Source organism: Bos indicus, chromosome 14, assembly GCF_029378745.1.
Source record: "Bos indicus isolate NIAB-ARS_2022 breed Sahiwal x Tharparkar chromosome 14, NIAB-ARS_B.indTharparkar_mat_pri_1.0, whole genome shotgun sequence".
Taxonomy (NCBI): domain Eukaryota; kingdom Metazoa; phylum Chordata; class Mammalia; order Artiodactyla; family Bovidae; genus Bos; species Bos indicus.
The window spans coordinates 961,722-987,572 of NC_091773.1; the positions used below are offsets into that span (position 1 = coordinate 961,722).

The 25,851-nt window shown below is 49.7% G+C and overlaps 2 protein-coding genes across 4 annotated transcripts in view; one reads left to right on the forward strand and one right to left on the reverse strand.

Annotated features, from left to right (window-relative positions):
• The window catches only part of SPATC1 (spermatogenesis and centriole associated 1), a 29,854-nt gene extending 20,799 nt beyond the window's left edge, over window positions 1-9,055 (reverse strand). For 2 of the 3 annotated variants that reach the window (XM_070803037.1, XM_070803036.1), the window contains exon 1: window positions 7,169-9,055. In XM_070803037.1, the coding sequence (XP_070659138.1) occupies window positions 7,169-7,373 (205 nt within the window). In that variant the 5' untranslated portion in view covers window positions 7,374-9,055. The remainder of the gene's footprint in view (window positions 1-7,168) is intronic. The other variant, XM_070803038.1, reaches the window with a different exon arrangement.
• Window positions 7,218-25,851, forward strand: part of PARP10 (poly(ADP-ribose) polymerase family member 10) — a 33,517-nt gene continuing 14,883 nt past the window's right edge. Inside the window, exon 1 of the mRNA XM_070803030.1 lies at window positions 7,218-7,359. Coding sequence (XP_070659131.1) covers window positions 7,338-7,359 — 22 coding nt within the window. The 5' untranslated portion in view covers window positions 7,218-7,337. The remainder of the gene's footprint in view (window positions 7,360-25,851) is intronic.

Here is a 25,851-nt window from a genome sequence, read left to right on the forward strand (position 1 = left end):
TCTTTGAGACATCCTGGCACAGTCCCTGAGCCCTCAGGAGCATGAGGCCCTGCAGTCTTAATCCCATCCTGGCTCACCTCCCACCTGCCACGTTCACAAGACCAAGGCCTAAATCTCTTGGCCTTTCTTCCCTGTGAAGTTAATTCAGCCCATAGCCAACAGTTTACTGATTTCCTGTCACTCAGGTTGCCCAGTCTGCCCACAAAGTTGTACCTTCTGCCTTGCTTGCATGATCCCTGCCAGCCTCTAGATCTCTAGTACCCTGGTCTCTTTATTTTCATCTATCTGACAGCCCAGCTGGTGCCTGCTTCCTTCTCTGATGTGCCCGAACTCTTGCTGAGAGGCCCTTACCTCCGCCTGCCTGCTTTCCGGTGTCTGCCCTGCCCCACCCATCAAATGCTGCTGGAGAAGGTTGGTGGCTGCTGCCTGTATAATCCATTATGCCAGCATCCTTTGGGCCCATTACACACCTCCCAGGTTCTCCATTCAGTTCCTTCTGCCATTTTCACTTCATTTCAGACTTTCCTCACCTTTTTATCTCCACCATTGCTCTCAGAGAATGAAAGTTTTACAGAGAAAATTAAAGCCATGGTTCTGGAGTTTCTTTAGCTTCCCACCGGCATTCTCACGTCCCTTTCCTTCCTCCTTCCCTTCTCAGACAGGGGAAGAGTTGTTCTTCCTTCAGTTAAGGCAGCTCTCCTCTAGAAAGTATCCCTTTTTTCTTTCGTATCTTCCCTTTACATAGAAATAAACTCAGGTCTCTGCCGTCAGGAAAAGCAGCTCTGGACTCCAGGCCCCTCTCCAACTAGTGCCCCTCCAAACCCTACTTCATGAACTGTCAACCATCTATTCTCTCCATTTTCTCATTCACTCGTCACATCACTTAGTGGGGCTTTCCTACTTACAATGGGGTTGAAGTCACTCTAGTCAAGGTTAATAATGCCAAACCATTAGTACTTTTCTTGCCTGACCTCTCAGGTAGCCTTTACTTTGTTGACAATTCTGTCCCCTTTGAAGCTATCTCTTGGCATAATGGTGACATTATATCTTTGAGGTTTTCCTTGTCTGAATGCTCCTTTGCCAGCTTCTCTACCTGTCCTGACTCAAGACTTGTTCTCGCAACCTCTTCTTACTATTCGTCTCTCTTCGCAAATAGTCTCACTCCCTCTTGTGACTTCAGTTATCAAAAACTCTTGGATCTTTTCTCTCTAGCCCTGACTTCTCCTTTGAGCCTCAGGCTCATATCTCCACTGCTTCCTAGATGCTCCAGGTGTATGTCATGAGAATATCTTAGAGCAAAATACAATTTATTCTCTTCCCGCAAGACTGGACATCCTTCTCCCAGGCTCATCCTCATCAAGAGCACTAATGGAGGCTTTTATATAATATGTCAAAATAGTTAAAATTATCAATCAAGCGAACAAACTATTAAATTATGTTCTATCTGCTTACCTGCAAAATAAAGCTCTGTGACAACCTGGAAGGTCAGATTTGATAAGACTCTTGTACTCCCTGGGGTTCTGTGCCAGAATGCGGTGGCTTGGGGAGAGCCACCTCCTGGCCCATGGGCCTCATCCTACACCCCTTCTCTTCCACCTGGGCTCTGTCCTGCACCATGAGGGGCCTGGCACACGTGCTGTGAGCACCCACAAGCCCAAGCTGACACCCTGTGTTCCTCCTAATGGGAGAAAGGTCAGAGGACTAGACTGGAGGGTTTAGGAGGTTGTGCTGTGCACAAGAGTAAGGGCAGAGAAGAGTAGGCCCAGAAAGAGGAATCGAAGGTCAAGTTCATAAGAGCATATTGAGACTAAGAGCCTGACTCTATGAGGAAGGCCAAGCACAAGGAATGGGCAGGGGGAACAGGCAGCGTGGGGAGGTGAGCGGCTGAAGATCCGCTGAGGCAGCTGCAGAGATCTGCCCCGGCCGCTGTGGGAGTGGAAGGCTCTGCGGTTCCAGGAAGTGATGCCCTCAGTCCCCTCAGCCACACAGACACATTCTGGACTCTCATCCCTCACATCTGAGCTGTTCATTTTCTTACTAAGTCACTTGAATCAGTTTATCTCCACTGCTAGTTCTCACACCATCATCTTCTACCTGGATGACTCAAGAGCTGCAGTCTAATTCACTTCCCTATCTTAGTCTCATCTCCCTTGACTCCATTTTCCACAGCAGCGGGAATGGTCTTTCTGAAGCATAAATATGATTACTCCTTGTAGGAACCTGCCAGCGTCTGCTCACTGCCTTTGGGAGCAAGTCCAAGCTCCTCAGTATGTCCTTCGAAGTCCTCAGCATCTGAGCCCTGCTTGCCTCTAACTGCATCAGCACCTCTCACTGACCCCAACCCCTCAAGTACACTCACAAATGCAAACAGTACACACACACCTCACACTAGCACACAGAGCATACACACACTCTAATACCCACACACCACACACTCATACATGTCCCACACTAAAACACACATTCACAAACATACTTACACATACTATTGTATTCTATCAAAGTATATGATTATCCACATGCTATACACATAGCAACTCACAAGACACATACGCCACACATACTACACTCACACATTCACACACACACACCTTTTTTCATACTTGTACAACACACACTTCCAAGGCACACATGTTACACATTAGTCACTTACCCACCTATACCACACACTCCACACATACATCACATTATACACTCATGGGTCATACACACTAACACGACGTTCACATGCTCACACACCCCCCCCCCACTCCATACCCACACCCACACACTAAACACCATGCACACCACAGGCTTTAACCACACAATCTATTTCTCACTCCTGCAAACCTTTGGCCCGGGCCTTTGCACAGACTGTTCTTCCCCCTGAAATGTCCCTTTCCCCCTTCAGGGCCAGCTGTCTGGGCTTGTCACCAGAAGTCTTTTCCTAACCCTCCAAGCTTGACCCTTCAGAGTGGGAGAGCAGAAGTGGTCCAAGAATTCTCTCAAGAACCAAACTTAAAAGGAGAAGGCTTGCTTGGTTAGCTTGGGAGTTGGGAATCACAGTCTAATTTATTCAAGTGTTCAGTTCAATTCAGTTGCTCAGTTGTGTCTGACTCTTTGTGACCCCCATGGACTGCAGCATGCCAGGCTTCCTTGTCCATCACCAACTCCGGGAGCTTACTGAAACTCATGTCCATTGAGTCGGTGATGCCATCCAACCATCTCATCCTCTGTCATCCCCTTCTCCTCCTGCCTTCAATCTTTCCCAGCATCAGGGTCTTTTCAAATGAGTCAGTTCTCCACATCAGGGGGCCAAAGTATTGGAGTTTCAGCTTCAGCATCAGTCCTTTCAATGAATATTTAGGACTGATTTCCTTTAGAATGGACTGGTTGGATCTCCTTGCAGTCCAAGGGACTCTCAAGAGTCTTCTCCAACACCACAGTTCAAAAGCATCAATTCTTCCATGCTCAGCTTTCTTTATGGTCCAACTCACATCCATATGTGAACGTGACTACTGAAAAAAACATAGCTTTGACTAGACAGACCTTTGATGGCAAAGTAATGTCTCTGCTTTTTAATATGCCATCTAGGTTGTCATAACTTTTCTTCCAAGGAGCAAGCATCTTTTAATTTCATGGCTGCAGTCACTATCTGCAGTGATTTTGGAGCCCAAGAAAATAAAGTCTGTCTCTGTTTCCATTGTTTCCCCATCTATTTGCCATGAAGTGATGGGACCAGATGCCATGATCTTAGTTTTCTGAATGTTGAATTTTAAGCCAACTTTTTCATTTTCCTCTTTTACTTTCATCAAGAGGCTCTTTAGTTCTTCTTTGCTTTCTGCCATAAGGGTGGTGTCATCTGTATATCTGAGGTTATTGATATTTCTCCAGACAATCTTGATTCTAGTTTGTGCTTCATCCAGTCCAGTATTTCTCATGATGTACTCTGTTCAGTTCAGTTCGGTTCAGTCACTCAGTCATGTCCGACTCTTTGCGACCCCATGAACCGCAGCACACCAGGCCTCCCTGTCCATCACTAACTTCCGGAGTCCACCCAAACCCATGTCCATTGAGTTGGCGATGCCATCCAACCATCTCATCCTCTGTCATCCCCTTCTTCTCCTGTCCTCAATCTTTCCCAGCATCAGGGTCTTTTCCAATGAGTCAGTTCTTCGCATCAGGTGGCCAAAGTATTGGAGTTTCAGCTTCAACATCAGTCCTTCCAATGATCACCCAGTATATAAGTTAAATAAGCAGAGTGACAATACACAGCCTTGACGTATTCCTTTCCCAATCTGGAACCAGTCTGTTGTTCCATACCCAGTTCTAACCGTTGCTTCTTGAACTGCATACAGATTTCTCAGGAGACAGGTCCTGTGATCTGGTATTCCCATCTCTTTAAGAATTTTCCACAGTTTGTTGTGATCCACACAGTCAAAGGCTTTGGCATAGTCAATAAAGCAGAAGTAGATGTTTTTTAAGAACTCTCTTGCTTTTTTGATAATCTAATGCATGTTGGCAATTTGATCTCTGGTTCCTTTACCTTTTCTAAAACCAGCTTAACATCTGGAAGTTCACGGTTCACATATTGCTGAAGCCTGGCTTGGAGAATTTTGAGCATTACTAGCATGTGAGATAAGTGCAATTGTGTGGTAGTTTGAGCCTTCTTTGGTATTGCCTTTCTTTGGGATTGGAATGAAAGGCAGGACTTTTCCAGTCCTGTGGGCACTACTGAGTTTTCCAAATTTGCTGGCATATTGAGTGCAGCACTTTCACAGCATCATCTTTTAGGATTTGAGATAGCTCAACTGGAATTCCCTCACCTCCACTAGCTTTGTTCGTGATGATGCTTTCTAAGGCCCACTTGACTTCACATTCCAGGATGTCTGGCTCTAGGTGAGTGATCACACCATCGTGATTATCTGAGTCATGAAGATCTTTTTTTGTATGGTTCTTCTGTGTATTCTTGTCACCTGTTCTTAATATCTTCTGCTTCTGTTAGGTCCATACTGTTCCTGTCCTTTATTGTGCCCATCTTTGCATGAAATGTTCCCTTGGTATCTCTAATTTTCTTAAAGAGATCTCTAGTCTTTCCCATTCTATTGAAGTATAACATTTCTTAAATATTGTATCTCCCTGAGCATATCATTTTTGTTGCTCTGTCTGTTGTCTCAGAATCATGGAAGTAGACCCTTTCAGAGGAGAGAGAACTTTGTGCTTGTGACCAGTAAGGGAGGAGTGTGAAGCCCAGTTCCAGACCACAGCCAGGCTGGGAGGTGGGAAACCCAATGGGCAGAAAGCAGGGGGAGGCAGCTTCCAACTGGAACTGGACTGTAGGGGAAGGAGCCCAGACCTGAGGGGAATAGCCTCAGGTCAAAAGGTCAAGTTCTTAATCAGAAGCATGCCTAGTTTAGAGTGAGCTGAGTTCCAGGGACTCCTTGGCCTGATTACCACTTCTGTTGCTGCTGCTGCTGCTGCTGCTAAGGCACTTCAGTCGTGTCCGACTCTGTGCGACCCCATAGACGGCAGCCCACCAGGCTCCCCTGTCCCTGGGATTCTCCAGGCAAAAACACTGGAGTGGGTTGCCATTTCTTTCTCCAATGCATGAAAGTGAAAAGTGAAAGTGAAGTTGCTCAGTCGTGTCCTACTCTTTGAGACCCCATGGACTGCAGCCTACCAGGCTCCTCCGTCCATGGGATTTTCCAGGCAAGAATACAGGAGTGGGGTGCCATTGCCTTCTCCAGATTACCACTTCTAGTGGAGAGAAAAGCCCAGGTGGGCAGGCTGGCTGGAGGGCAGGGCCTGAACCAGACTAGGAGCTGAGATGGGGGAGGATGACCCAGCTGAAGGTGTTCTTGGAACTCAGAAAGAGGAGGGTTATCAGTCCCAAGTGCCACGCAGCAACTTCCCTGGCAGTCCAGTGCTTAAGACTTTGCCTTCCAGTGAAGGGGACATGAGTTCGATTTCGATCCTTGGCCAGGGAGCTAAGACCCCACATACCTTGCACGGCCAGAAAACCGAGTGGCATGCAGAGTTTGAGAAGGATGCGGCACCTAGAAAGCCACCTTTCTAGAACAGCAGAGTGTCAAGGTCCACTGCAGAGCTATGGAGCCTTAAGTGGTAAAGACTGAAAGACCAGAGTCCTCTTTCAGTGAAGGGGGCTGGCCTCCTGTTGATGAGCGGAGTGGAGGTGGGGGCAGCAGGATGGCACGAGCGGGGCCTTTGATGGAGTGGGGGTCTCCACAGGGGTGCGTGGGTGCCAAGTGTGGGTGCAGAAGTGCACCTGGGAAGGAGGCACACAGCCTTCTCCAGGACAGGAAGGACGTTGTAGACAGGGAGAGGATGTGGGTATAACAAATGCGAAGGCGTTTCGTCAGCTCCTTACCAGCATGCTCTGACAGCCTATTGCCACACCCTGGGAAGTTCTCTCTCTGATTGCTTCAATACCAGCCATTCTGTGCCCACAGCTTTCTGTTCTGGTGCATCCCTTTTTGCCATCCCCACAGTCAACCGTGAAGCCTCTCTGGCTTCCTGGCCCCTGAACACTCTTCTGGCCCAGTCCCTAAGCTCCAGGCCTAGCCCTGAAGGTCATCACTTTAACTGCTTTTCTGCAAACACCTCTAACTTCTTTGCCAGTTTTTCTGTCTCACCCCGCTCTCAACATCCTCTCCAGCCCCAGGGGTGTCACGCATTAGTGAGTTCCAACCTCAAGCCTCAGTTCTTGTTTCTCTGCTTGGCTTTTGGACTCAGGTGGCTAGTTGCCTTCTGGTCACCTCTGAGTGGAGAGGAACGGGGGAGAGGCCTGGGGTGCTGAGGGAGGGACGGAGGGGAGGGTGGAGGGGCGGGGTGGAGAAGCGGAGGGTGGGTGCTGAGTCGGGTCCAGTGGGGCAGCACGTTTGGGTTTCAGGGCTGGAAAATTCAGTCTGTGGAACTGCTTGCAAGTTCACCTGAGGGGAGGGTTCGGGCAAGGGTTCCTGCTGTCGGGCGAACGGGGCTGGCACCTAGATTTGTCCTTCTATCTTGACTGTCCTGTGTCCTCACCGCCCCCCACCAGGGGGCCTGCTGACCTCATGTTTCTTGCTGTCTATGCCCTTCTCCCCAGACCTGAACACCAGACTCCCTCCCTTGTGGTTGCGGTCTCACCCTTCCCTCCCTGCTTTTCTTGAACTCAGCCTCTTGCAGTTACCCTGGTGTGGAGAAGCACTGGCCGCCGCCTCACTGAGCCCGCTGCTGAACCCGCTGATGCCCAGGCTGCCCGCCTGTGTCTTGATCGCTGACTTGAGCTCGTAATTCTCCCGAATGAGCCGCACCAGCTTCTTCAGTTCCTCATTTTCCCGCACCAGCCTCTCGATCTGATGCCGAAGCCCCTCATAATTGGTGAGTAGAGACATGCCCCAGGGCAGCAGGAAGGGTGCGGCCCTCAGGAGGACCCTGCACCTGGAGGCTGCCCAGGGCCTCGGGCCTCGCCCGGGCTGGAGGAGGGCACCAGAGTTTGCAAGTCGCAAGGCTGGCCCAGTGGGCCTGGGTATTGTGAGGTCAGAGGCTGCACCTCCTCCGTGCTCTCTCTGCTCTAATAGGCTCAGCTCTCCATGCCTCCAGGCCTATGTGCTGGGCCCCTGCAGCCTCGAATGTTCCACCCCTTCTCTGTCCAGCCAGCTTTCCTCTCAAGGTGCCTCCTCTGTGGAGTTTCCCGGTCCCGCCCTCTAGGCTGCCCCCACGGACGTGTCCTTTGTCACAGCATTTGCCTGGGCCTATGCAGTTAGCTCTTTAGCCCATTTCACTCACTTCACATCGAGGGCAAGGACTGTGTGACTCGCCAGCATCCAGCAAAGGGCCAGGTGTCGTGAAGGTAGATGACCAGTGAACATCTGTTGAATGAAAACTCGTCACCTTCCTTCCTGGAGAGGGTGCCCTTTCCTGGGGATCTTGGATTTAGTTGTCAGCCTCCTCCTGGTGACATTCTATCTTGGACACCTGGACGCCGGGCTATGCTTTCTTCTAGTCCCAGGTGCTCAGAGACTTTCTCTGGCAGCTTTCCCAGGGGCTCCCGTGTCCAGGTACTTGGCTCCTTGCAGCTTGGTTTCCGTTTCTGTTGACTCAGCTGCCCTATTCCAAATTCCCTGGCGGTGCCCCTCCTGTGCCCGCTCTTCTCTGGATTCTTGAATTTTCTTATTATTCTTCAAGAACCCAAGACTGCATTCCTCATCAGTTTCTAAGAACGCAGATTTCTGAGTCCTTATAGCACTTCCCCGTTTTAGAGCCATCTACTGAGAAATTTGCAGGTCTGACCTTGGCAGGAGTGAAGCCATGTCTTCATGACCTCCACTGGTTCTGCGAGTGTCTGCTCTTGAACAGGAGGAGGTGGTGGCATCTTGGTATAAGCCAGAGTGCTCACACTTGACAGTACAGTGGGGGTGAGGACGCAGTCGAAGATCAGCCAGGACTGGGGTCAGTCTGAGCTGAGCATTCTACCTGGACCTCACAATGGGAGGCCTACCCCCACCCTCCTCCGACACCCCAGACTGTAATCCTGGCTGAATCACTCTGGCCCTGGGGACCAGGGCTGAGCTTTCTTCAGAGATCTCCTCTCCACATGTTCGGCTCTTAATAGAATATCTCTGCTGGGATTTCCTCCAGCGTGTGAAAATAAGCTTATCATGGTCCAAGCCTCTTCCACCTCCAGTATTATCTCACTGTTGGCCTCTCCTTGGGTGGATGCTTTCTTTGCCGTCTGTGACGGTTACATTTTCTGGGTCAGCTTGGCTGGGCTATGGTGCTGCCTAGGAATTTGGTCAAACACTAGCCTAGTCATTGCTGTGAAAGTTGACTTTAAAGTAAAGTAGATTATCCTCAGTCATGTGCGTGGGCTTTATCTTGGGTTAACCAACCAAAAGCAATCATTCGAAAGCCTTAAGAAGAGAAAACTGAGGTTTTTCCAGGGAAGAAGTAGTTGTGCCTCAGCACTGTTTTAGAAATTGTCTGAGTTTCCCGTCTGCTGGTCTGCTCTGCAGACTTCGGACTTGCTATTTCCAATTGTGTGAGCCAGTTCCTTAAAATAAATCTCTTAATATGTAAGAACTCTGATACACCATCTGTATTTCCCTTTGTACCAGTACTGCTTTCTTTATATATATATATAGCATCAACTGTATGGAGGGCATTGTGCTAGAAATCAGGGGTTCAATGTCATAATCAGGCATTATTCCCACCTTACTGGCCATATTGAGTACAGAGGAGAGCAGCTGTGAATCGAAAAATCACACATAAATGTCAAATTACTGCTGTGATGAATGTGTGGTGCCCAGAGAAGGTGTGGTGTGTGGGTTAGACCCAGTCAGCTAAGGGCAGCCTTCCCGGAAGAAGTGATGATTGAAATGATACAAGGGAAGTTTCTGGTGGGAGAAGAACTTTCTAGCAGGCATGACAGCCCATACAGAGGCCCTGGGTCAGTGTGCTCCCAGGAAGGGCCTGAAAGAGGCTGGCTGAAGTGATGGGCCGGAGGAGGGGAGCTGCTGTGTGTGTGGAGGAGGACAGAGGGCCCAGACTGTGAGCAGGCCTGGCGGCCATGGGACTGTTGATCTTTGTCCTAAGGGCCTCGTGAGAGCTTGAAGGGCTTTAAGAAGGGAGTGTGGGAATGGACTGGAGAGAAAGCCCCTAAGTCGAACACAGTAAGGAGGCCGCCACAGTTACCCAAGCAAGTAATGCAGGTGGCTTGAACACGGGTGGTACCAAGGAGCGAAGTGGATGGGGTTGAGAAAATTTCTGTGGGTACTGGGTGGACTGGTATCCAGCATGGGTGTGAACAGGGACAGCAACACAGTTACTGGTTTGTGTGCTACAGCCTCTGGTGACACCAACCCAGAGGGAACAAGACCAGGTTTAGAGCAAAGACCCCGAACCAGGTTTGGAAGTGCTGCTGAGAGTGGGTGCTGTTGAAGCCTCCAAGGAGTTCATTCAAGGAGGCAATGCTTCCTGCTCCGGTCCCATGGGAGAGCCCGCCGTGTATGCTAGAAAGATATCATTTGGGGCTCATCAGCTTTTAGACGGCAAATGAAGCCACGGGAGTGGGTGAGGTCACCCAGGAATCAGTAAGTCAGAAAGGCAACAGGCTTTAGGCCTCCTGTGCCTCAAAGAGCAGCACAAGCCTGCAGAAGGCACAGGATGGAAGTGCTGCGGGGACTCGCACTCCCCTCGGGCTCTACAGGAATTCTCTGCAGACAAAACTTCAGTGTTTTCCCACTCACTTATGCTGAGTCAGACACCCTCTGGTGTTGGGCCACTGGCTTTTGCACAGTTTGTCCCCATTCAGATTTACCTCATTAGATTCTGCTCTGCGTGCCAGCTTGGCGAGGCCCTCAGGGATCTTTGCTCCCGTCTTGGCTGAGGATGCTTTGTAGGTTTAACAAGCTTCCTTTTACAGCCATCTTCTCAAGAAGATGGTTGAAGAACAGGGGCCTTTATTTAACCTGGAGCCCTCTGTCTGCACCCCCTTCACTTCCCATATCCCTTGTGGGGAGGGGTCAGTCCGCATGTGGCCAGCGCACATCGAGCTATATCGGCCGCATGATCATTTCAGTCCTATTTAACCGCAGGGTCTGCTGGCTTGCAGTCACATCCTGGTGCTGATGGGGAGCTCCTGGGAGGGATCTGCCCAGTCTGTGCCCCACAGAGTCAGCTGGCTCCTGACTACCAGCACCCTCCACTACTGCTGACAGCCCTAATACCCCCCACCCCAGGCAGATGGTACAGACACCTCCTCCTCTGGGCGAGGCACCGAGGCACCACCCTCCAAGCACCTGGGCTTCCCAGGTCCCCACGACTAGCCCATGCTTCCTGCCTTTTCCCAGCTGTCAAGGTTGGGGTTTGGGGCAGGCTGCCGAGTCTCTGGCCTGCTCTTCCTGCCTCCAGCCTCAGCCTCTCTGCATGCTGCCAAGAGGTCTTTCTGACCCCCTGTTGGATGCAGGCTCCACTTGGGGAAGACAGGTGCTGTTGTGGGAGGACGAGAGTCACAGCACATACTGCTCTGCACCCCTGAGCCCGGGACAGGCCCCAGAACACAATAGGTGCTCAAGAAACACACAAACTTTTTTCCTCTTTTCTCAAAGAATTCCCACCACAGAGCTGGAGAAGGCACGTTGGCTAGTGGTAGAAGCAGGCCAGATGCTAGCTGAGTGTCTGAGGATGAGCCTCTGGGTTTCTGAGGGAACGGCTGCCCCTCCCTGCGTCTAGAGGCCTGGGGAGGCAGTGGCCTGGGAGAAGCAGGGGACCCTGCGCACCAGCCTGGGGTCCTGCCAGCCAGAGTCGGGGAGAAAGCCTCAGAGGAAAACGTCTCCAGGTGCTAGTTAGAGGCAGAGTGTTCTGGGAATGAGACCTTGGTCACCAACGGGGGTCATCCCGTCACCCCTCGTAAAGGGGTGAGTTAGAGGCCAGGACAGGGGCAGGAGGGCCCTGTCAGGCCCTGGAGCCTGGCAGCATCTCCTGTAGTGCCCTCTCTGCCTTTTACGAAGCATCATCTGAGGGCAGCCAGGAGGAGGAGGGCGCGGCAGCATTACAGAGGGGAGGGGCTGGGGACCGGGCTGCTGGGGATGTGTGTGGTTGGGTTCAGGCCCTCGGACTCCAAAAGCCTCAGCCCGGACCTGTGTCACTCCTTACCCTGACCCTCGGTTGATGTCTGCTCCTAGTGCAGACCCCAGCGTGGGAGCCCGCCTCAGGTCCTGCCATCAGCAGCGTCGAGTGATTGCGCATTGGGCCTCGGTGTGGCCGCGTGGCCCCAGCGGCCCCCATGTGCGTGCCTCTATCCCTTCATCTGTCGTGGTGGGCGATGTGCTACCTCCTCCCCCCGCTGTGTGAGGCCTGAATGAGGTGACGTGTGTAACACAGCAAGGGCTGTGTCTGGCGCAGGGGAAGAGCTAAATGCATTTTCTCATCAACCCAGAGATCTTGACAGCCTGCCAGGTGCCAGGCACGTTGTGGGGACAGCAGGGAGCAAACAAAGAACCTCTGCTCTCTCTGGCTCCATTTCCATGGCCAGGAGCAGCCCAGGGAAGGGCAGGCCTGAAGCTGGAGGGGGAGAAGAACCCCAGGCTCCCTGGCCCTGTTCCTTGACTGGCGGGCACTCTCAGAGCCTGGGAGGGGAGACAGAGGGTCATGGAGGTGGGGGACCCTAGCCAAGGACTGCCTGCCAGTAAGGGTAAGGGGTGACTGTGGACATTGGCCTTCTGAAACCTCAGCCCCCCATCAGCCGGCTTGTGACGCCGTCTCGTAAGGCTTCTGTCAGGACCGTGCGTCCGGTTATCTGCTCCACTAGCGGCATTGCCGCCATCTCTCACCGCTGCAGGGAACCCAGCAGAAGCCTGCTGCCTGCTGGCAGGCACGTGGGCTGCCGACTGAGAGAAGGAGGTGAGGGTGGTGGTGATGCAGGGTGGGAGGAGGAGTGATGTGGGGAAGGCTGAGCAGGTGGGAATGAGGCCCGCAGTGCAGAGAGGTCAGAGGGCCTCTCTAACAGGCAGCTCTTGGGAGGAGACTAGAGCCGGATGTGGGACAGGAAGTGAGGGTGTTGAGGGCAAAACCTTCCTGATGGAGGGACAGCCAGTGCAAAGGCCCTGTGCATGCGAGCAGCTGGGGTGCACTTTTGAAGACCAGCCAGCAGGCCTGCAAGGTGGAGGGGAATGAGCCCTGAAGACAGAGGTGGCCACGTAGAGACAGAGGCGAGGTGTCGAGGGGAACACAGGGACTTTGGATCTTACACCTGGTGAGAGGCTGAGGCTCGGAGGGTTTTGAATGGAAGAAGGAGCTTAACAGACAGTTCACATGATTATATGACCTGGGACTGGGGCTGCAGGATCCTCGTCACTGCTAGGTCCTTGGGTCCACTTCCAGCACTTCCTGGGCTCTAAGTGAGCCCTGCAGAGCAAGTTCACTGGCCCTGCCTGGCCCTGCCACCTCCCTTGCTCCTCGGCCTCTGGGTAAAGTCCAGACATCCCCGCCTGCCCGCACCTCCCCACCTGCACCCCCTCGCACACACCGACTTCTGCCTGCCGCATGCCTCCCCAGCCCTTGCACAGCTCCTGAACCGAGTCCATCCCTGCTCCGGGTGCCTCTGTGACAGGCCCTGGCCAGCCCTGCAGCTGAGGGCAGATCCGCTCCCAGCCCTCAGCTCAGCCCAATCTGGAGTAGAACAGTTGGGGGCCTTTCATCAGGAGTCTCTGTGAGCATTGAGGGAAGTGGCAGGGGACAGGGCCACCTGGTTTTAGGCCTGAATCTGGAGAGCAGTGTTTAAATCTTCGCTCGCCTTTTGCCGGCTGGCTGGGAGAAACACCATGAGGTCACGGCAGGCAGGGCTGTCTGTCACCTTTGGGGAGTGAGTTTGTCTTAAAAGTCAGATGACCCAGAGGTGAGGTCAGGGTCTGCATGCTCGACATCCAGTTGCGGTGACAGACTTTGGACACTTGGGGTCTTCATCTGCCTACACTCAGGGCTCACAGAGGAATAGCTGCTGTAAGGGGAGCAACTTGAGGCCGGCAAGCACACACCAGGGTGCTCTGATAAGGTCACCAAGCTGAGGGTCAGATGGTGGGATTGACACAGGATTAGAGCCCAACCCGGGGTATTGGCCATCCTAGTCATCTGCCACTCAGGCCTCCTTGCCCTTGGCCCAGAGGCCTCCCCAGCTCCCATGCCTGCAAGTGAGTCCTGGGTGAGGCTCTGGGCCAGAGGTCAGCTTGTTCACCGTCACCTGGGCTCTGGCTGGATCTGGGTGGCACACCTGGCCCTACTTCTTCCTGTGATTTTTTTTGGCCAGCCCTTACTGCCTGGTCCAGTATCCTTGCCTGGAAAATCTCAGGACCGAGGACAGAGGAGCCTGGTGGGCTGTAGTCCATTGGGTCACAAAGAGTCGGGCACCACTGAGTGACTAACACTTACACTTACTGCCTGGTCCTAGGAACATGTCTCTTCTCTTTTCTCTTCTGCAGCGGACGAGAAGTAAAGACTTTCCCAAACCAGTTTCCTCAGAATCTGCCGTGGAGTCCTGGGTTTGTGACCTGAGCCCCTTTCTAGAGCTAGGCTCATTTGCTTGGTGGTGGTGATGGACACCTACTTAGGCTGATCAATGTTCATCCTCCCTGCTCCAACCCTCTCTCCCTAGCATCTTCCACCACAGCGCTTCTGGTCGACATCCCTCAGGTGGGAGACTCTGATCCCAGGATCCTCTTCAGCCTGTGTGGGTCCTTGAGCCACAGCCTGAGGAATTTCATGATACAATTTTATGACGTTGTTGTTATTATTTAGTCTCTAAGCCGTGTCAGACTTTTTTGCAACCCTTTGGATCACAGCCCACCAGGGCTTCTCTGTCCATTGGGTGAGTACCCTTGGTTCAGCTGGATCTCTTTGTGGTGTTACTGAAAAAACCTGGTTATAGGAGGGAATCCTAAAAAAATACAGTTTTGCTAAAATGCTTGTTTTGAAAATGTGAATTTGTTTCAACATGATTGATATATTTGGGAACAATTTGAACACAGGCAGATTTATTTTTCTCTCTTTTTGGCCGCACTGTGTGGCACGCGGGATCTAAGTTCCCTGACCAGGGATTGAACCCATGCCCTCTGCAGTAGATGCCTGGAGTCTTCACCACTGGACCTCCCAGGAAGTCTCAAACTTCCTTTGTTTATGTGCAATTTTGTTTATGAGAAATAGGTGGAAACAGAAAGTAAAAACCGCACCCAGCTGAATGAACAACCACCTAGCGATGTGCAGGACACACACCTCAGACATCCGCCAGCTGCTTCAGTTCACCAGTCAGCACCATGCTGAGCCACACCCCGACATCTGTGTTACAGTTTCCCATCCGATTTCAGACACTTCGCAATAATCCACAAGCCACAACCTTTCCCCACCCACGTCTGTAAACTGGCTTCACGTCTTCTTCAAGGTAAATCCCACATTTATTGTAGTATTCCTGTATTTCTTAACCACGTAACATAAGGAAACCTGTGCTGTCCTTTTTATCACGTTAAGACTTTCCGAGTGTATCGTTGGTGACATTTCTGAGTACTGTGCTTCTAGCCCCGTTTTCCTCGGAAGCCTCGTGGCATTTCTTGTGCTGGTTGCACACGGCGGGGCTGCTGCTGGACTCTGGTGGTTCCTGAGCCCCTGGAAGCCATGGCCTGTGAACTGGCACTCAGCATCCTGCCTGCTGCCTCTCGCCGTCTCCGGGATGGAGTGCTCCTCCGGGCGGCCGGGACACTCTCCCGGGCCTCTTGAGAGAATCACCGGTGGGAGGACTAATCCTTTTTCTGTGAGTGTCTCCTGCACCGTGAGGGAGCCCTCGCGTTGCCACCGCACCCCCACACTGGACCCAGACAGTGCTGTGTGCTCTTTAATGCACAAGGCAACCCAACAAGGACGAGACTTATTGAGCTGTGTACCATGTACCCTGCTGGGCATCAGGTGACTGTGGCGGCACCACATACATTACGGAAAATTACAGTAAGTGGGGCACACACATGGCAGGCGAGGGCTTGACTGGGGACCCTGAGGCAAAGGCCGTCTGGCCCTGGTGGGGCATCAGGGCCTCATCCCAGAGGAATGACTTCTGAAGATCTCATCTCTCAGAAGGAGCCAAGTTACTGGGCTGTTGTGGTCCTCTGTGGTCCTGAGGACACGAAGGGGAAGGTACAGAGGCCCGGAGTCCAGGCAGATTGGTGCAGGTGAGGTGTGCAGAGGAGGAACTGGGGGGCGCTGAGCGGTCACCAGGGGCAGACCACTCAGGGCCCTGAGGACCCTCAGAAAGCATGGACTGTATCCTGGGCTGTGGGTGGTGGGGAGGGCTGTACCTTTGAAAGTGTGTGTATTGGCTTCCTCAGCTGTCACATGGACAGTGTGATGTCAGTACCAAAATGTTGAGCCCTCCTGGGCTGTGCTGGGCAGTCCAGCACCACATTTGCTCTGCCCAAACTGGGAAGTGTCCCTGTGAGAAACTCTGCATCTTCAATGAGCAGTCAACAAAGAATATTTTAGTTTCAAATGTACTTTTAATTATTGTTAATTTTGAGTTTAGTTATTTTGTGGTCAGAGAACAATTTGTTATAATATTGTTCCATGTAGCTGTCATTCTTTCATTTTGATATGTACAATAGTTTATATATCCATAACCAAGGGAACATTTCATGCAAAGATGAGCTCGATAAAGGACAGAAATGGTATGGACCTAACAGAAGCAGATGTTAAGAAGAGGTGGCAAGAATACACAGAAGAACTGTACAAAAAAGATCTTAACGACCCAGATAATCACAATGGTGTGATCACTCACCTAGAGCCAGACATCCTGGAATGTGAAGTCAAGTGGGCCTTAGAAAGTATCACTACGAACAAAGCTAGTGGAGGTGATAGAATTCCAGTTGAGCTATTCCAAATCCTGAAGGATGATGCTGTGAAAGTGCTGCACTCAATATACCAGCAAATTTGGAAAACTCAGCAGTGGCCACACGACTGGAAAAGGTCGGTTTTCATTCCAATCCCAAAGAAAGGCAATACCAAAGAATGCTCAAACTACTGCACAATTGCACTCATCTCTCATGCTAGTAAACTAATGCTCAAAATTCTCCAAGCCAGGCTTCAGCAATACGTGAACTGTGAACTTCCAGATGTTCAAGCTGGATTTTGAAAAGGCAGAGGAACCAGAGATCAAATTGCCAGCATCCGCTGGATCATGGAAAAAGCAAGAGTTCCAGAAAAACATCTATTTCTGCTTTATTGACTATGCCAAAGCCTTTGACTGTGTGGATCACAATAAACTGTGGAAAATTCTGAAAGAGATGGGAATACCAGACCACCTGACCTGCCTCTTGAGAAATCTGTATGCAGGTCAGGAAGCAACAGTTAGAACTGGACATGGAACAACAGACTGGTTCCAAATAGGAAAAGGAGTATGTCAAGGCTGTATATTGTCACCCTGCTTATTTAACTTATCTGCAGAGTACATCATGAGAAACGCTGGACTGGAAGAAACACAAGCTGGAATCAAGATTGCTGGGAGAAATATCAATAACCTCAGATATGCAGATGACACCACCCTTATGGCAGAAAGTGAAGAGGAACTCAAAAGCCTCTTGATGAAAGTGAAAGTGGAGAGTGAAAAAATTGGTTTAAAGCTCAACATTCAGAAAACGAAGATCATGGCATCCGGTCCCATCACTTCATGGGAAATAGATGGGGAAACAGTGGAAACAGTGTCAGACTTTATTTTTCTGGGCTCCAAAATCACTGCAGATGGTGACTGCAGCCATGAAATTAAAAGACACTTACTCCTTGGAAGGAAAGTTATGACCAACCTAGACAGCATATTCAAAAGCAGAGACATTACTTTGCCAACAAAGGTTCGTCTAGTCAAGGCTATGGTTTTTCCTGTGGTCACGTATGGATGTGAGAGTTAGACTGTGAAGAAGGCTGAGCACCGAAGAATTGATGCTTTTGAACTGTGGTGTTGGAGAAGACTCTTGAGAGTCTCTTAGACTGCAAGGAGATCCAACCAATCCATTGTGAAGGAGATCAGCCCTGGGATTTCTTTGGAAGGAAAGATGCTAAAGCTGAAACTCCAGTACTTTGGCCACCTCATGCGAAGAGCTGACTCATTGGAAAAGACTGTGATGCTGGGAGGGATTGGGGGCAGGAGGAGAAGGGGACGACAGAGGATGAGATGGCTGGATGGCATCACCGACTCGATGGATGTGAGTCTGAGTGAACTCCGGGAGTTGGTGATGGACAGGGAGGCCTGGCGTGCTGCGATTCATGGGGTCGCAAAGAGTCAGACACGACTGAGTGACTGATCTGATCTGATCTGATCTGATGGCTGAGTAGTATTCTGTTATATAACTATCACAATGAGTGTATTCCTTTACCTGTCCCTGGACATTTTAGTCAAATTTTTTTTGGTTATTATGAATAAAGCTTCTATGGACACTTGTATAGTATATAAGTCTTTGGATAAAAATATAGGAATAGAACTGCTAGATCATACAGTTCAGTTCAGTTCAGTCGCTCAGTCGTGTCTGACTCTGCGACCCCCATGGACTGCAGCATGCCGGTCTTCCCTGTCCATCACCAACTCCCAGAGTTTACTCAAACTCATGTCCGTCGAGTCGGTGGTGCCATCCAACCATCTCATCCTCTGTCGTCCCCTTCTCCTCCTGCCTTCAATCTTTCCCGGCATCAAGGGTCTTTTCAAATGAGTCAGTTCTTCACATCAGGTGGCCAAAGTATTGGAGTTTTAGCTTCAGCATCAGTCAGTCCTTCCAATGAATATTCAGGACTGATCTTCTTTAGGATAGACTGGTTTGATCTCCTTGCAGTCCAAGGGACTCTCAAGAGTCTTCTCCAACACCACAGTTCAAAACCATCAATTCTTCGGCACTCAGCTTTCTTTATAGTCCAACTCTCACATCCACCAGGGTTCCCTGGTGGCTCAGAAGGTAAAGCATCTGCCTGCAATGCAGAGACCTGGGTTCAATCCCTGGGTTGGGAAGATCCCCTGGAGAAGGAAATGGCAACCCAATCCAGTATTCTTGCCTAGAGAATCCCATGGACGGAGGAACCTGGTAGGCTACAGTCCACAGGGTCGCAAAGAGTTGGGCACGACTGAGTGACTTCATTTCATTTCACTTCTTCACTGAAAAAACTATAGCTTTGACTAGACGGACCTTTGTCAGCAAAGTAATGTCTCTGCTTTTTAATATTCTGTCTAGCTTTGTCATGGCTTTTCTTCCAAGGAGCAAGCGTCTTTTAATTTCATGGCTACAGTCACCATCTGTAATGGTTTTGGAGTCCAAGAAAATAATGTCTGTCACTGTTTCCCCATCTATTTGCCATGAAGTAATGGGGCCAGATGCCATGATCTTTGTTTTTTGAATGTTAAGCTTTAAGTCAGCTTTTTCACTTCCTCTCTAACTTTCATCAAGAGGCTCTTTAGTTCTTCTTTGCTTTCTGCCACAAGGGTGGTGTCATCTGCATGTCTGAGGTTACTGATATTTCTCCCAGCAATCTTCATTCGAGCTTGTGCTTTATCCAGCTCAGCATTTCACATGATGTATTCTGCACATTTCTTTGCATTGATGACTGAGGAAGGCTTTCTTATCTCTCCTTGCTATTCTTTGGAACTCTGCATTCAGATGGGTATATCTTTCCTTTTCTCCTTTGTCTTTTGCTTCTCTTCTTTTCTCAGCAATTTGTAAGGCCTCCTCAGACAACCATTTTGCCTTTTTGCATTTCTTTTTCTTGGGGATGGTCTTGATCACTGCCTCCTGTACAATGTCACGAACCTCTGTCCATAATTCTTCAGGCACTCTATCAGATCTAATCCATTGAATCTACTTCTCACTTCCACTGTAAGGGATTTGACTTAGGTCATATCTGAATGGTCTAGTGGTTTTCCCTACTTTCTTCAATTTAAGTCTGAATTTGCCAATAAGCAGTTCGTGATCTGAGCCACAGTCAGCTTCCAGTCTTGTTTTTGCTGACTGTATAGAGCTTCTCCATCTTTGGCTGCAAATAATATAATTAATCTGATCTCAGTATTGACCGTCTGGTGATGTCCATGTATAGAGTCTTCTCTCGTGTTGTTGGAAGAAGGTGTTTTCTATGACCAATGTGTTCTCTTGACAATCTCTGTTAGCCTTTGCCTGCTTTATTTCGTACTCCAAGGCCAAACCTGCCTGTTATTCCAGGTAGCCCTTGAATTCCTACTTTTGCATTCCAGTCCCCTATGATGAAAAGAACACCTTTTTTTTTGGTGTTAAGTCCTAGAAGGTCTTGTAGATCATCAAAGAACCATTCAACTTCAGTTTCTTCGGCATTTACTGGTTAAAGCATAGACTTGGATTACCGTGATACTGAATGGTTTGCCTTGGAAACGAACAGAGATCATTCTGTCATTTTTGAGATTGCACCCAAGGACTGCATTTTGGACTCTTTTGTTGACTATGAGGGCTACTCCATCTCTTCTAAGGGGTTCTTGCTCACAGTAGTAGATACAATGGTCATCTGAATTAAATTCTCCCATTCCAGTCTATTTTAGTTCATTGATTCCCAAAATGTCAATGTTCACTCTTGCCATCTCCTGTTTGACCACTTCCAATTTACCTCGATTCATGGACCTAACATTCCAGGTTCCTATGCAATATTGTTCTTTGTAGCATTGGACTTTACTTCCATCACCAGTCACATCCACATCTGGGTGCTGTCTTTGCTTTGGCTCCATCTATTCATTCCTTCTGGAGTTATTTCTCCACTCCTCTCCAGTAGCATATTGGGCACCTACCGACCTGGGGAGTTCATCTTTCTGTGTCATATCTTTTTGCCTTTTCATACTGTTCATGGAGTTCTCAAGGCAAGAATACTGACGTGGTTTGCCATTTCCTTCTTCAGAGAACCATATCTTGTCAGAACTCTCCACCATGACCCATCCGTCTTGGGTGGCCCTACACGGCATGGCTCATAGTTTCACTGAGTTAGACAAGGCTGTGGTCCATGTGATCAGTTTGGTTAGTTTTCTGTGATTGTGGTTTTCATTCTGTAAATATCTGTTATAAACTGCCAGATTGTTTTCCAAAGTGGTTATACTATTTTACTTTTCCATCAACAGTAAATGAGAATTCCAGTTGCTCTACATCTTTGGCAGTATGCTAATGTAAATCTTTTAATTTTAGCTGTTCTACTGAATGTAGAGTGGTATTTCATTGTGGTTTTAAATTGCATGTCCTTGATGGCTAATGATTTTGAAAACAATTCATGTGCTTACTGGCCGTTTGCATATCTTCTTTTTTATATGTAGTTTTTAAACTTGATATATTGTATTTTCATTTTTATTCAATTAAGGAAATTTTCTCTTTTTTTTGGCTTAGAGGCTTGCGGGATCTTAGTTCCCTGATAAAGGATCAAACCTGCACCCCCTGCAGTGGAAGCACAGAGTCAACCACTGGACTGCCGGTGAAATTCCTATGTATCTTCTTTTATGAGCTTCCTAAAATTTTTTGCCCATCTAAAAAAAATTAGGTTGAGTGTCTTCTAATTATGACATTCCCTGGTGGCTCAGAGGTAAAGAAACTGCCTGCTAATGCAGGAGACTGGGTTGGGAAGATCCCCTGGAGCAGGAAATGGCAGCCCACTCCAGTATTCTTGCCTGGAGAATCCCATGGACAGGGGAGCCTCGTGCACTACAGCCCACGGGGCTGCAAAAGAGTCAGACAGGACTTAGCGACTGAACAACAACAACACTTGTACATCTGGATACAACTGTAACCCTTTGCAAATACATGTATTGCAAATATTTTCTGCAAGCTGTGGCTTGTCATTTTATTTCCTTTTCAAGAGCAAAAGCTTTTAAGTTTATCAAAAAATTTTTTAAATGGTCTGTGCTTTTTGTGTCCTATTTAGGAAATCTGTCTACATTTTATCTAGAAGTTTTTATAATTTTAGCTTTCATATTTAGGTCCATGGTCCATTTCAAGCTAATTTTTGTATCTGTTGTAAGGTAAGGGTGGAGGTTCTTTCTCTTTAATATCGATATCTAATAGTTCTATTACCATTTGTTTAAAGAAATGTGTGTAGTATATTTCTGGATTTTCTATTCTGTCCGCTGATCTGTGTGTTTCCCTTGCTACTGCTAAGTCGCTTCAGTCGTGTCCGACTCTGTGCGACCCCATGGACTGCAGCCCACCAGGCTTCTCCATCCATGGGATTCTCCAGGCAAGAACACTGGAGTGGGTTGCCATTTCCTTCTCCAATGCATGAAAGTGGAAAGTGAAAGTGAAGTCGATCAGTCGCTCAGTCGTGTCTGACTCTTAGCGACCCCATGGACTGTAGCCCACCAGGCTCCTCCGCCCATGGGATTTTCTGGGCAACAGTACTGGAGTGGGGTGCCATTGCCTTCTCCCATTAGGACACTATTATACTGTCTCAATCATTACAGCTTTACAGAACATTTTGAAATCAGGTCCTCCAACCTTGTTCCTTTTCAAAATTGTTTCGGCTTTTTGAAGTCTTTCATGTTTCCATACATACTTAAGGTGTTTGTCAATGTCTACAATAAAACCTGATAGGATTTTCATTGGAATTGTGTTGATTTTCTAGGTCAACCTAGAAAGAACTGATATCCCTATTGAGTCTGATGCATGAACCTGGTACATCTCTCTCTTTATCTTTCAAAATCTCAGAAATGTTTTGTAGTTTTCCGTAGACTTGCATTGCATGTATTTTGTTGTTTATCACTGTGAAGAAACGTAGCAGACCTGAGACTGCCACCCTCAGAAAGGTCTGCTTGGCCTTGGTCATCTGGGAATTTGATTTCGGAGAGTTCCCATAATTCTCCGAACTGATAAACTGATAAGAATGGCTCGCTGTGCCCAACTCTTGGTTCAAACAATGTGGCTTATGCTGAGCTTGTGATTTCCTTCTGAGAGTCTGGAATTTGGCTTGCTGCTGGGCAGAGGGCGCCTATGTGACCAGCCCCCTATGAGAAGCTTCAGCACTGGGTTTCTAATATGCTTCCTTCATAGACAACATTGCACACGTATTGTCCCAACTCATTGCTCAGAGAATTAAGTTCATGCTGTGTGACTCCACAGGGAGAGACTCCTAAAAGCTTGCACTGGGTTTCCTTCACATTTTGCCCCAAGTCTTTTTTCTGTGCGGATTTTGCTTCATATCTTTTCTGTGTAATAAATCATTGCCATGAGCAGGAGTATAGCTGAATCCTGAGTTCTAATGAATCAACAAACCTGAGAGTGATCTTAGGGAGCCTCTGCCATAATCTCTATGCATTCTATGGTTTTGTGATATACATAGAGTTTTATTTTTTTTATGTTTGTGGCTATGTATAGTTTATGATTTTTTATTGTTGACCTGTATCCATGAACTTGTCAAACTCTTTTGTTAGTTCTAGTAGGTTTTCGGTAGATTTCTTAGAATTTTCTATGTACATGATCATGTTGCTATAGATAAACACACCTTTTTTCCTTGTCCTGTTGTGCTGGTTGGGGCCTCCAGTATAATATTTTGCTATTGTTTTTGAGGAAACCTTTAGATGTCTTTATTGCTTGGGGGGCAGGGCCTGGGTATGGGCAGTCAGCTTCCTCTTCCCCATCACAGGTGTCCTGTGGGTGGTACTGTGCTTCCAGGCACAGAGGGTGGCCACATGGTTGCAGACCGTGGTCCGCGTGCTGGATTCCTACTTCACAACGACCTCAACGACTTTGCCACTGTCCGTCCTGTGGAGAATCCACCTGTTGTAGCAGACGGTGTCTCAGGGCTGCAGATGACTGGGTTCCGAGCCAGGCGTCTGCTGGATCCTCTTCATCAGGAGGCTGCAGCAGTTCCGCGAGACCATCCATGCTAACGCAGGGACCTGGCAGCAGCAAAGGTGCCCGTGTCTAAGAGTCCCCTTTTTATAAGGACACCAGTTGTGTTGGATTAGGGGCCACCTTACTCCAGCACAACTGTATATTTTTTTTTTTCCCCAAATAGAAGTATAGTTGATTTACAATGCTGTCTTAGTTTAAGGTGTACATCAGAGTGATTCAGTTGTATATGTATAATGCACACGCATGCTCAGTTACTTCAGTCATGTCCGGCTCTGTAGCCAGACTGTAGCCTACCAGGCTCCTCTGTCCATGGGATTCTCTAGGCAAGAATACTGGAGTGGATTGTCATACCCTCCTCCAGGGGATCTTCCTAACCCAGGGATCAAACCCACGTCTCTATGTCTCCTGCATTGGCAGGTGGGTTCTTTACCACTAGGGCCACCTGGGAAGCCCCTCAGCTCGCTGGAGTCAAACCCTGTTTCTGGATTGTTCACATCCTTGATTCCTGGTTCACCTTAAGGAGCGGCAGATGGCTCCTCAGCAATCACTGTGGGGGTGGCGGCATCTGCTAGGCCGCAGGCATCACGTTCCCTTTTGGGAGCCCTCACTCACATTTGGAGGCCCGAAATAGCTGATGGCTGTGACATTTCTTGCCCACCAATATGGCAGGAAATCTTTCATTTCACAAGGCCTTCTTTAGTAGCATAGATGGGAGTTGAGATGTTCAGCTGTGTGTGTGTGTGTGTGTGTGTGTGTGTATGGTGGGCGTTGTTTGAATCTGGGGAGTTCTTCAAGGTCCCCAGTTCCTGACAAGCCCAAGACAAAGCAGAACTCAGGAACACAGAACGTTTTGGCGGCAGATGGGCCAAGCCGTGCTGCTGCCTGGGGCGCAGCATCTGGGCCCGGTGGGGGAGGGCTGCCTGGGGAGCCGAAGCACCTGCCATCAGTGCCTCCCCTCCCAGCGCCCCACGCCCGCCAGGCCAGGCCCTCACTGTGGGCCTCGCTGATTTTCCTGCCTTTACTCAAACCACTTCCAGGCTCTTCACTGAAAGGTCCCAGTGGTTCATCCCTGCATGCAGAAGAGTTCGAACTCGAGTTCTGCGTCCACAGCTGACACACCGACCTCGACCCTCCACTATGCTGTCACCTCCTCGCTGTTCCACCTGCTCCCCCAGATAGGCCTCCGCAAGTTTCCTGGGCTTTCAGTTCTGCTGCCTACACTCCTCAAGTGCTTCCCACTGATGCTTATGCTGACCAGAGTCCAGAGTCTGCAGCCCTCCTGCCCGGTCCTGGGGCAGTTGGTGCATGGGTGGCTCATGCCACATAGAGTTCCCCACTCCTTCCACGGTCTACACCAATGGCACACCCACTCTGGACTAGATGCTGGCCTGAGTGTCAGGATGCGCAGGTCGCGTGCCTGTCCTGAAGGCTCCTCCAGCTCCAGAGGCTGAGGGCAGCACTGGTTAGCAGGGCAGGCGGCACAGGGCACCTGCGGGCTGCTGAGCTCATGGGGTCCTGTGCTGCCCACATGGTGCTTTTCGAAAGCAGGTGCAGTGATGATGCTGATACTCTGTGTCCTATAATCTTCTTTAAAAAATACAGATTGATTTGGCTGTGCCGGGTCTTAGCTGTGGCGCAGGGACCTTTGGTTGCGGTGTGGGAACCCTTAGTTGCTGGATGTGGGATCCAGTTCCCTGACTGGAGATGGAACCGCCAGCACTGGGAGCATGGAGTCTTCACCTCTGGAGCACCAGGGAAGTCCCATGCGTCGTTTAACCTGAAAGCATGAATGGACTTACTGATCAGTCATGTAAATAAACATTTTGAAGAATAAAGTAGTCCTCCTCAAGGCTCCAGAAGAAGCCCACCGACACCCTGTCCCTGGGTGTCTTACACAGTAAGACAGGCTTACTGTGTATTTGTTGGGGGGCCCAGGAGGGGGGCCCAAGAGGGGGCCCAGGAAGGACTTGTTTGGGTGAACGGGGTGGGGCAGTTGTCCTGAGACTGTGTATCTCAACAGCAAGTTTTTGGAAGGAGAACAGACCAGGGGCCAGCTAAAGCTGCCCACTTTGAAGAGCCAGCAGCTGCTCAGATGAGGCAGGACAGGATGCACACAGTAGGTCTTCTTTATGGCATGGACGATGCCCGCATTTGGCCTGTGTTCAGATGTGACGACAGAGAAGTCTTCTGTCTCAACCCAATCCGGCAGAGGGGCCTGGTCTGACCTGGTCTCGTATGAAGCTGCGTGTTCTACACCGCAGACCACCACGGCCGTATTTGAGAGCGCCAGGCCAGCTCTGGGAGCTGGGGGCTGCCTCACATCACCTGAACAGTCTCCCTGGCTGATCTCACCCCTCCTGTGGCTTCTTCACACCCACCCACCCGGTTAGACACAAGCTGCCCCGTATCTCCTCCTGGCGGCAGCGGACACAGCAGACAGCAGGCCACACTCCATTGGCAGAAATGCCCTGCCCACCTTGACTGGGCCCCTGTGACCCCTTGGTGCCGTTGCCAGCTG